Source organism: Lolium rigidum, chromosome 4 (assembly GCF_022539505.1).
Source record: "Lolium rigidum isolate FL_2022 chromosome 4, APGP_CSIRO_Lrig_0.1, whole genome shotgun sequence".
Lineage (NCBI taxonomy): Eukaryota > Viridiplantae > Streptophyta > Magnoliopsida > Poales > Poaceae > Lolium > Lolium rigidum.
The window spans coordinates 272,092,559-272,104,808 of record NC_061511.1 but is presented as its reverse complement, the minus strand read 5'-3'; the positions used below and the strand labels follow the sequence as shown (position 1 = coordinate 272,104,808).

At 47.2% G+C, this 12,250-nt stretch overlaps 1 protein-coding gene across 1 annotated transcript; it reads right to left on the bottom strand.

Annotated features, from left to right (window-relative positions):
- Positions 1–6,471: 6,471 nt before the first annotated feature.
- LOC124648790 lies at positions 6,472–8,991 on the bottom strand. Its single transcript, XM_047188497.1, has one exon. The coding sequence runs from the start codon at positions 8,989–8,991 to the stop codon at positions 6,472–6,474; it is 2,520 nt and encodes an 839-aa protein (XP_047044453.1).
- Between the last annotated feature and the right edge of the window lie 3,259 nt (positions 8,992–12,250).

Below are 12,250 nucleotides of genomic sequence, written 5' to 3'. Positions count from 1 at the left end.
TTAATGACACCCAATACAGAGAGAGCGGAACTTCTATTTCTGTATTATTGATTACAAAGCTAAAATGAAGACTAATTCACAACAAATTTTAGGTCTAGAATGTAGAGTATTTCAGAATAGATGGAGTATGTGATATTAAAATGACATGTGATGTTGAAGAGGGGAAGTCTTGCTGATACACATACCTCATCTATAGCTAGTCATGATATGGGCATTAAGGCAAAGTGGGGATGTCCGGCTTACGACGGCAGCGTACGGAGATGCTGCTGGCGCGGCCGTGGGGCCGGTTGGCATGTGTGCGCTGCGGGGCAGGAGGTGGAGCGGTCTGGAGTGGTGTCTCTAGGCCAAGCAGCATGGATGTCAGGTGAGCCTCCAGTGGCCTTTTGGACTCTGGCAGCGGGCGTCAGACCTCCCTATCTAGATCCAGCATGGGAGGCACGTCGGTTTCGCCTACCGATGTTGTGTTGCGGACAACCCTAAGGGCGCCAGCCGCATCGATTCACCACACGGCAGGGCAGATATAGATTTCACAAGGTGCCATTCTTCGAACGAAAGTCCTACTCCCGTCGGAGTTGGTGTCAGTGACACCCTCGGGTGCCGCTACCTTCTTGAAGATGCCATTTTCGTGGAGTTTTACCTTTTCATTGACTAGGCCTTGCCTTTCTAGGGGGCGTGGGGGGCTCGGATCTTTTTGATCCCGCGATGGCGGCGTTGCATGTCGCTTACCTCCATGGAGACATCGTCTTGGAGATGTCCTTCCATGTTGGTTGATTAGCGTCACTGGGAGACAAGTGGTTGAATGGCTTGGCTGCAACGTGGATACCTTGTCAATTGGCGCCGTCTGCGGGGACTAGAGGCGACAAGGAGCTGATCTCGATGGCACATTCAAGATCGTCGACTTCCTCGATAGCAAGCAACAAATGTGTTGCCGTTGAGCCTGCATCCACGAGCCCGAGCTACCAAACGCGCCATAAGTGGACCCTGTGTTGATGCATTTGAGCCTCCTAAATTTTGCTTGGTTGTTTCAGGATAGCCTCCACAAACTCCACTCCCCCAAAATGAACACTATAATCTACTCCTAGGCATGACTAGCTGCTGGTGCTCAATGACATTGTAACTTACAACCTCATCTCCACTAATCTCCATCTCCACTAATACAAAAAGATAGACCCAGTGAGAAAACAGCAGAGGACGGGGGGACGAACCGAGACCCGTTTGCCTCGAGCGCTCCCGCGGGCGCTCGGGCGAACCCTAACACCGCGCCGCGCCTAGGCCTCTCCCCCTCCTCCCCGCCGCCGAAGGCTGAAGCCGCCGGGCAAAGCCTGGCTGGTGCTGGCGGCGGCGGACCTCCCCCCCTCGCTCCTCTGGTCATTAGCGCGGGTGGCGTGACCGGAGGCGCTGTCCCCGCGTGGATCTCGGCGCATCCGGGGTGGGCTGGCCGGCGGCCTGCGGCCGGCGAGGTCCACGCTCCTCGAGGCGGCGTGGAGAGCGCTGCGGGTGCCATCTCCGTGGGAGGCGGAGGCGGGCGGATCGGGTGCTCTCCGACGAGATCTGATCCGGTGGCGGCCGGCCCTACCGACGACGGCGACTGGGGACGACGGCGCAGGTCTTGGCGCAGTAAGCAGGTTTGGTGGGCGCGTGGGGGCGGTTCGACGGCCGCGCCGGCCGGATCTGGGCCAGGGGCCCCGATCTGGATCTGGCAGCCCTGACCCGCCCCGTCCCTTCCCGACGGTTGCCATGCCACCCCAGGGGGGTCTGCTGGCACGCTGGGCCGTCGGCACGGAGGATCGTGTCCGGCGGAGGGCCGTCCGCCTGCTGTCTTTTGGCCTCGGCCTTCTTCGGGTGTGTACCAAGTTTTTGTCAAGGTGGTGCCTTTCGCTGCGCGGGTGCAAGAACGAGGATGCCAGGGCGGCGGCCCTGGAAGGTGGGAACCTTGTGGGTTGGCGGGCGAGCCCGAGGTTCTGGTGCTGGCTGGGGCCATGGAGATGGGGTTGTCATGGTTCTCAGCGAGTTGCGTTCTATGGGGGCGTGGTGGCTGTCACCACGGTGGTGGCCCTCTCCATGTCTGGGTGGTGGAGAGGTGATGCCGAGAGGAAAGTCTCGCCCTGGTTCTTCTAGGGCCACGACGGCGGCATCCACAGACGTCGTCTCCTTCTTGAAGGCGTCGTTGTGGCTTCTCCCTGCCCCCTTTCGTGCTCCGGGTGAAAACCCAAGATCCCCGGATCGGGCGGTGGCGGCACTCCGGTGTCGTGCTCTTCTTGAAGACACCGTCTTGGAGCCCACATCACAAGGCTCTCCGACGGTCGTGTCGGAGGTGACTCTTCGGCGATCGTCGGCAAGGCTTGCTCCGTGCCCTTCCCTTGTCGAGCTTCCTTGGCGCTGCTGTTCGGTTTGTGAGCATCTTGGCTCGGTCCCCGGTGGTGGTCGGCTTCCGGTGGTGTTTCTGCGATGGAGGAGGTCTATTGAGGCGCGCGTGAAAATGACTCGCTCTCGAGTGAGCTCCGGCCCGACACTGTAGACTCCACCTCTCCTCCGAGTCCTCGTAGGCGCGTTGGCTGAGCTTGTTGGTTGCGCTTGCGGCTGTAGCTTCTTCGGTAGCTCGTGTGGGTTTGTGGTGTCATTCTGTAAGCTGGGTTCAGCACTTTGTATCAATCTCGCCGTTCGTGGCTTTGTTAATTCAAAGTTGGGCACTTGAGTGCCTTTTATCTAAAAAAAAAACTAATACAAAAAGATCCAGAAAGGGGGGCAGATCCATAAAATCCCAACCAACCAATTCACATCTCACGGTCCAAATATCTCCAATCAGTACCTCTAAAACAGCCTGGATTGACAACTTGGTCGCTAAAATGTAGTTGCTAACACTTCCAAAAAAACGTAGTTGCCAAAACACAGTCGTCGCTGACCGTCCCCAACACGACCATCACTGCCGACAACAGCGCAGACCATCGCCTCGGCCGTCGCCGACGCCCGGCCTTCGCCGATGACACCAGCGAGGACGTCGTCGCCTTGCACCTGCCAACTCGAACTGCTCCTCCAAGTCCAACCGCTAACCACGCTCAATCGTTAAACCACAGTCTCCACCAACCACCGCCAGGAAGACCGCCACTGCCGACACCATATCACGGATCGTCACCTCCCAGAAGTCACCGCCGCCACCAGCGAGTCCGCCGCCCTAAACCTGCGGACTCCAACTGCTCCTCCAAGGCAGCTAACTCGCATTCGTACACCCACAAATTCACATCAAATTTCAAGGTAACTGAATTTCATATTCTGAATTGACCTGAATGAATTGCATATGAAAAGCTCAATAAATTGTGCATCCCAACTATTTGTACCCATTCAACATCAGTCCATGTCGCCTTGGACATAAACTCATTTATATTAGTATTATCTTACATGGCTTCAGACTTTTCTGTATTTTTGGTTTGGTTCATCATGTTCTGTTTTAGATGCCAACCCGAGCCCATCTAAAATGCAAGTTATTGAATATTAAGACGGTGTACTGTTTTTTAGGTTTTTGAAGTGCTTATTGGTATGTGGACATATAGTATATTTTTTCGTACATGCAGATCCTAAAGAGGTTAAAAGGCAAAGGGACAGAGAATGTTATGCCAAATATAAAGATGGGATTTCAAAATCCGGCACCAAGCACAAGAACTTAAAAAGCATGTGAGTTTAGCGACTACTCTCAATAACAATAGCGCAATATGTCATACGCCATCTGCTGGACAATCAGGAGTCACCCAGACACCTACGATGTGTTCTTAACTTGCAACATATATATGGTGTGATTTGGGATGCAAGTATATGTATGACATACTGATTTATCATCTGCAATTAAATTTCAGGTATGGCTCCATTTGTGCAGCATACTGATGCATCTCAAATTTCTCAACTAGATTCATTACAATCCTATGCAGATGGTTCGCTCAACCAAACAACAGGTAGACTAATATGTGACATCATGTTGTTTACTTTACAAATATAAATATTGCGATATGAATATCTACCAATGTTTGATGTGTTCAGATATCGAGGCTAATGTGGGCTGCACTAATGTTTAGTTCGATCAACCAAGCGTTCTAGATCTGAGGAGCCTGCATTGGCTACACACCTGCCAAACAATCATACTAAACAGACCCGCCGAGAAAACAAACAACAAGGTGGTCAAATTTGGTATGTCTGATTACCCGCCGATAAAAAGCAGATTATTTACAAAGGCACCGTATATCCCGCCAGCTAAAGAATGATGCAGCTCGGAGTTGTGTTAAACGTGCAGAAGTGTCTCATATGCAGCATACCCCATTGAGTAATGTAACCATGTTAGAGGAAAATGGTACATAAATCTAATTGAAGTAAAATTTAGGATAATGGTTTATGGCTGAGCTGATATATGTCCGCCCGCAGGGTATGTGCAGATGCAAGCCCAGAGGGTATGTGCACATTCAAGCCCATAGATGATACACCTGGTAAGAACCAGAACCATTCTCAACACTATAGTTTATAACGGTTGCCATCATCTGACAGGACAAGTATGTGTTTCACATTTTTTACTTCAATAATTCGGGAGATTGGATCTGCATATTCCAGCATGACCAATGATCTTACCACGTGATGCACCGAGTCAGTTTTGCTTCACGAAGATGATAGTGAAGAAATGCAAAACGGCCTCACATCTTTACCGCGTGATTCTTCTGAGAAGAAACGATAACGTGAAAGGAACAATGCTGATCAATGACTGATGAAAAAAAGGACACATTCTTGCATAATAACTGTGGGTAGACCTCTTCACTCAAGGCAACTGAAAATTAAGTTTTATTGTGTTATTTTTTTAGATGTCCATCGAGTTATTTGTTAGAGACAAGCAAGCATCTCTATAAACAAAAGTTATTACTGCCAAAACAATACAATCTAACAAAATAACAGTGAAATATCTCTCGGGCCTGTTGTCCTTCGGGTGAGTGTGGCCGTTTTTTTTCTTGTAATACATACTTCATGAAAAATGAAAATGATTGCATGCCCTCAATTTTTTTAATGATTTGATGGTATTCATGTAGGTTGCATCGAGTACATATCAAATTTTCTGTTATCAAAAATCCATAATCATGCATGTCATCATGTGGTATGCGGATGTTAAATTTCATGGAATACTTCACGGGGATATCTTATCCGACACTCTTGAACAGGTGTATATATTTCGTTTCGTATCTTCATAGGTATTTCACATTGTATCATTACTATTTCAAAACTAACTTTTATTATTGCTTGTTAATAGGTCAATATGACACATTTTTGAAGCAAACGAGCAGTCATTTTAGTGGACTCGAAATTGAATGATGATACTATAAGAAACCGAGACTTGAAAGATTTAGGAAGCTGCAAAATCACATGGTACCATGGAATCTAGTTTTTTTTAATTAGTCTGATATTTGACTGTCACTCGCACAAGAAAGCGTCTGCTTCATCAATGAAGAAGGAGTATAAACCTTGATTGGATTTCCTTGCCCAGTCATATAACTGATGAATCTTCGTGAATGCTTCTGATCCTAACATATGGTGCAACATCTCCACCAGTCATCAGGGTATAATCTAGTCCCTGTAATGGTTAAAATGTTAGAAAGCTATAATATTTCAAATGTTTTCATTAATCCTCACAGGGAATTCGTTTATACAACTTACAGATTCGCAAGATAGTTCTCTTGCGGCCACTGTTTTCCTTTTTTCGATAAAGGAAATATATTAATATCAAGAGATACCAATTACACTCAACCTCTGCAACAACGCACCACCCTAATGGCACTACGGATGCGCACAGCCAAAAAAAGAAAAAGGAAACTAAGAAACAAAAGTCCCGCTACAGTATCTCGGGCCTAACAACAGCAATACATCCACCACCATGACAACACCTGAATTACAGACTCTCCAAAAAAAGACGCCTCCAAGAAGGGAACGGTGCTCAAACACCGTCGTCGCCCGATCAAAGATCTTAGGTTTTCACCCTGAAGATAGTCCCCACTCTCAAAACAATGCCTCCATCAAGGTCACTGCCACTGTTTTCCTTGTGCCAGGAGTCCCATAGAAAAGCACGTTCCTAAAAGGAGCTTGATGAAGCTCAATACTCAACACAGTTAACACATAAATAATGTTTTGTTAAGCAATGCAATTATTACCAGCACAAAATAGCAGATCATGTAAACAACAGATAACAAAACATTGTTAAAAGTATTCCTAACATAAGGACAATGGAGATAATTATCACTTACCTATGCAGATAAATAAGTATTAGGAACACATCATCATTATATTCTGAAAACAAATAACAATATGCAATAGAAGGAATATTGGATAGTCACCAGTTGTGCAACAACATGATTTACTATCACATCATCAGAAATTGGCGCTTCAATTTATAAACACAAAGTGAGCTTTTATTACATAATTATTAAGAAAGGAAGGTGCCTTTAGAATGTATCACCACAAGAAATTCAATTTGGCCACACGGGAGTAACAGGCCAAACTCTCCTCATATAGCATGGGAACGAAAGGGATAATACTAGTATCCATTATATTTATCACTTCCCCTTGCAGGTCTTTAGAGCATGTCGAACTATTCCCTGATGAAGTTGAAGGCGTATCAATTGAGTTAAGGTGGGGTTTACTTGTGGCAACTGACACCTGATCAAGTGAATACAAACTTTGAATTGATTGCCCTACTGGATCATATAGACCAATTTTCCTCCCAGTGCTGAGCAGGATCCTCCCACCATCGGGCTCAAAAGCTAATGGCACCACAACATATGCCCCAACAGAATAGTCAGGGCATGCTTTCAAGTGAATTGTGTATGCTCTGTCCCATTGGCCGTGCTCTAGCTTCCATACATCTAGACTGTTTGCTACTGGATCTGCTAGAACAGCACATAATAATCCTGCGAGCTCAACCACAAATGCACTACAAAGGTTTCTGCTATGACATGTCGCAAACCATGAGGGGCAAGGTATAACATCGAACATTCTCGTAACGATGTCGAAAGAGATAACGGCCCATTCACAGTTCTGACCCAACCTTGGTTCACTCATCCAGTACAGCATTCCATCAAGATAGGCAGGTGGCATATCATTCACAGGCAGAGGAGGTGCTGAGTTCAGACGGGCAGGATTCCAAGAGCGACACCACCGTAAAGTGCATGTCAAGTCATATTGACGAGATTTGAAGTCCTTCCAGTTATAGAAGATTTCCACCACAACATGTTCACGAGTCAAAGGGTCAAAAGTCAAACCAATATTCTTGCTGCCGACAGTGAAAACATGCTCTTCTGAGGTTAAGTCTAAACTCGACTCCTGGCTAGAGTAGCACCTGTGAAAACCTGTGCATGGGTTGCAGAGATAGTCCCTTGTCGCGGCGCTTACCAGGTTCATACCATGGCAAGGCTTAGAGCAAACCACCTTATTATCAAGCAAGGTACTGTTGCTACGAGTTTCTCGGAGAAATATATTCAGGGGAGCAAAACTGAAGCCCGATCGGCCAGTGCCCTTGCCGACAAGCATGACCTTTATCCTTCTATCGGTGTTCTTATATCTAAAATATGCATCGATAAAGTTTTGATTCTCAATTAATCCGAGCCACTGCTTGCAGACCAGTTTGCAGTGTATTGCTGCTTTAGCTGGCAGACGGAGTAGAATCTCTTTGGTCGCCTTAGCCTGGGTGGATGACGAGGCTATCTCTTCATCTGTTTTATGCACTGGAGCAAGGGTGTCTTCAAATAAACTGAATCTTGAACTAGGTCGCTCATATTTAGGAGATGAGTGTGTCTCCGTGATTGAAAGAATGGTCTCCACAGCTTCAGACCAAGGGTCATAGACGTGAACCTTTTTCTCATACATGCTGTGAATCTTATGCTTGCTAGTACTAGTGGCGATGATTATTTTCTTCCTTGATGACCTGCAATCGCCAAGAGAACCAATAACTCTGACAATCTGTGGCTGACATAAATCTCTTGCCAGCTGTTCGGACAAATTGATTCGAAGATTCAGTGACCAGTAACCAGAGCTATTGTCTAGCAGCTGCCAAATCTCCAAAGAGCTACTGCCATGACCGACTGTGTCGCGAAGGTCTCTGACGATACACAGACGGTTATCCATCTCCACAAGGTGCTCTCCCGATGACCAACGGCTGGTGGACGGGCATGCTCCTGGTACCCAGAAGGGCGGTGACGAGATGCATGTGAATGTTTCCTCTGTGATCGAAAAGGATATGACAGCAACTCCTGATGGTGTAGGATCCATCAACCAGTGCAGGAAACCGTTTGCAAACACAGGTGGTAGCTTGTTCAGTGATGCATTCATAACAGCAGAAGCTACAAACTGGTGCAAGCTTGAGGGCACTCCTCCGGCAACCGGTCTCCAGCAATCACCATAGCGACCTCCAGGCGTGTACACCTCACACCTGACCGGAACCTTGTGATGGCACAGCCCAATGATCAACCTCACCACCTTGTACTCCTTTGTGCGGACATCGAACCCCAGCCCGGTAGTGGACCTGGATGCTAGGTTAGATGAAGGTGGCAGAAGCGTGGCTGCCCGTGTGGCCGGATTGGAGATGTAGTAAGCTGCGGCAATAGCATCGTACAAAAGGATGAGGCCGCGGCACGGTGCGGGCGACACCACTTCCACATAGTTGCCACGGGCACCGTCGATGGTGAAGAGTAGGCTCCCCCTGGTTGACGATGATGATGATGATGATGGCGGCGAGAAGGGGCACGAGTACACCGCGGTGGATTCATATCTGGCGGTAGGTGCGATGTAGAGCATCTTCGGCGGTGCTCGCCTTGCTGCCATGTGGAGATCTCGGAATTCGTCCGAGGAGAGCAGCGCCGCCCAGGAGCGGCAAATGGCCTGGAAGCGGAGGACGGACTTGACAGGGAGCCACTGAAGCACCTCTATGATCATCTCGTCGGGAAGCGACGCCCCGTAACCAGCCCCCTTGTTTTCCATCCTCCTCCGCCTCTTGGTAAGAGCAAAACTGGCTGTGGAGGAGCTCGTTGATGAACATAGGGCGGGAGCACGGCCGCGCACACCAAGACGACAACAGGAATCAAAGTCTCATGGAGTCATGGATCACCTCCCAGCCAGAGAGAGAGAGAGGACGTCGTGAGCTGTCCACAACGTCTCCGACGCGGTCTCTTGGCAGCGCCGTGGTCAGCATCTCCTTGGCCTCCCGATCTTGTTTCTCCAGATCTGGACGTGGAGGTTGTAAACCCTTATATGGTCTTGTTTTGTACTCCGTAGGCCCGTATCATCACGGTTTCCAGGGTATTTGTCGGGCCACCATAAGATTCCCGAAGATTTAACAACTCTGTTTTCCAGCAACAGACTCAACCCAAATACACTGGTCAAAACCAAGGTTTAAAATAACAAGCTATTTCTCCGCTAATAGCGCGCTATAGCATATCTAGAGAATCCACGCTTAGTAATTTTGCTCGCTCTAGCGCTATTTGACATTTGCGAAACAACAAGCTATATCATCCTAAAACTTATAGCGTTAGCGCGCTGTTTTTTTCAAGTAAGTTGCTTTCATTTTTTCGTGGTGATGAACTGCAATATGTTGGTTTCACTTCTAAATCAGAGATAATATCGTTAATGCTAATAATTTTTAATAAATTATTTATACTATGTTGTTGCCTTGTGAAATGTTGATGTTAGCCTTCTAAAATACTTGATATCTATTTTTATATGTGGTTATGTATGTATGATCAATCACGTTTGGATTACATATATTCATTCGTTTTAGTAAAATTATTTATTTTTAGGCTATATTTAGTATTATTTTAAAAAAGTTATTTAAAATATACCACGCTATTACCACGATATAGCCTCCATAATGTTTGAAAGAGGCTGCCGCTATTTCATTTAGCACGCTATTTTAAACCTTGGCAAAAACACTCCATAGGCTTGTAGATAAATTAATTGAAATACTACCATCTCCTCGCGTTTTGGAGAGCGAAGACCTCTTTTTACAAGCAACAACACCTATAGGAATGACGTCAGCCATGTGATGACCAATTCTTTCACAAAATTATGAAACATATTTGAAACATGACGGAAACACGGATATTTTTGTGAAACAAACTGTAGTAACATCCAATGATGTCATCAGTTTCACTTTTTATCAGACAGTTTCACAATGTTTTTCATGTATCATTTTAGTTTCATAAAAATTTCACTTGTGTTTCAATTATTAATTTTATATTAGATAAATGTCAAAAACCTCGCCAATCTCAAAGCAAAGAGTGGACGGTAGATACAGTAAATACAGTTGCCTTTAAATTCGCGGTGTTCTTTTGGAGAGTTCCTCTCGATGCTCGCAACGAGGGTGATTGGCTGAGGGGAATTATTTCACAAGACATGGGGGATTAACCAAACAAATCCACTACAAAACACATGTACAAAACAGTGTCTATGGTGGCTTTGGGTCTTAGGGTTGCCCGTAGTTGCCGGGTTGGAGATATTTTATAATTTGCCACACTTTTCTCCGATTCTCTATTATTTGCCATATGACCACCACATGTGATAGTTATGTGGCAAATAATATAGGTACAAAGAAAAGTGTGGCAAATTATAAAATGCTCCGCCGAGTCGGCCTAGTCCTGAGCCGTGTCGTGCCGGCCTGCAGATAAAAGGACCATGCCGTGCCCAGCCTTAAGGCCTCGCTTCCACGATTGGCACCCTAAAAAAAGCTTCCGTGACTAGCATTAGCCTGTGGTGGGCTGAAGGTAGACCCGATCCTTTTATTCATGTGTCTTGCATGCGTCGGACCAAAAAAACGTACCCGCATATGGTTGGTTAGTCAATCCACTAGAAAACCGCCAAGGATCGTAATTGCTTTCTTTTCACGACTTTTCTAATTTGTAGCTAGTTGAAAAATCTATTTGACCGTCTGATCATCTCTGAACCGTGTGCATCTCGGTGTGAATCTTTCAGGCCCTTGATCATTTGCCGGGTTTTAAATTACTGCGTGTTTGAATTGTGTGCCCGAATAGTTACGGAGGGCAATGCACATGTGTCCAAATTCACTTGGGGTCTGATTGGAAGCATGACCTTTTTCACCTTTCCGTGGAGGTTGACGAAGGATTGATAGCGTAATCTCTCGAGAATCACACTTTTGAAGATCGGAATGGTCACTAAAAATTCCCCTTACCGGCGGGTGTTTTTCGAGGGAACAAGCCGTGGTCACCTACAAAAGGTTTTCGGCTGGCGGATGAGCATCCTCGGCGGTCAACAAGGATGGTGAGTCCTCGCTTGAGAAGGAACGAGGGTCAAGGCCGCTGGCAGCTGATGGGATTCGTAGCATAGAAAACAAAAAAATTTCCTACCGCAAGAACGAATAACAAGCCAAGATCCAATCTAGAAGATGGTAGCAACGAGAAGATCATGAGACTAACCCTCGAAGATTTCCAAAGCCCACGAGATTAGATCTCGTTGTTGCTATAGTCGATCACTTGCCACTTTCGAAAGCGCGTAGAAGATCTTGACGGTGCCACAGTCGGGTAGCACCTCCGTACTCGGTCACACGTTCGGTGTTGATGACGACGTCCTTCTCCCTGTTCCAGCGGGCAGCGGAAGTAGTAGATCCTCCTCGGAATCCCGACAACACGACGGCGTGGTGGCGGTGGTGGTGGAGAACTCCGGCAGGACTTCGTCGTAAGCGCTACGGGAGAGAGGTGTGAGGAGGGGCGGCTAGGGTTTGGGAGAGAGGAGCTGGGGCGCCGACCTCAAGGGGCTTGGGTGGTGCGGCCAACTTGTGATAGAGTGGCCGGCCCCCTCCCTCTCCTCCTCGTTATATAGGTGGAATCCCTAGGGTTTGCCCAAAGTCTTCGAATAAGACCCCAATTCAAAAACTGCCATATGGACGAAACCTAGAGGGACAGGGACTCTCCCCTTCCCCCCTTTGTTGGCCGGCCAAGGAGGTGGAGTCCACCATGGACTCCACCCTCCCACTTGGTTGGCTGATTAGGGTTGGTGGAGTCCCTCCGGGACTCCTCCTTTCATAGTGATTTATTCCGGATGATTCCAAAAACAACCTTCCATAAATTCACCGGACCATTCCCAAACTTGGAAAGTGACTTCCTATATATGAATCTTATTCTCTGGACCATTCTGGACCTCCTCGTGATGTCCTGGATCCCATCCGAGACTCCGAACAAAAATTCGAACTCCATTCCATATTCCATATCTACTTAAAACGACATCAAAC

Excerpts from the sequence above, each read along its gene's own strand:
- LOC124648790 (XM_047188497.1), bottom strand. The coding sequence starts at position 8,991 with ATGGAAAACAAGGGGGCTGGTTACGGGGCGTCGCTTCCCGACGAGATG.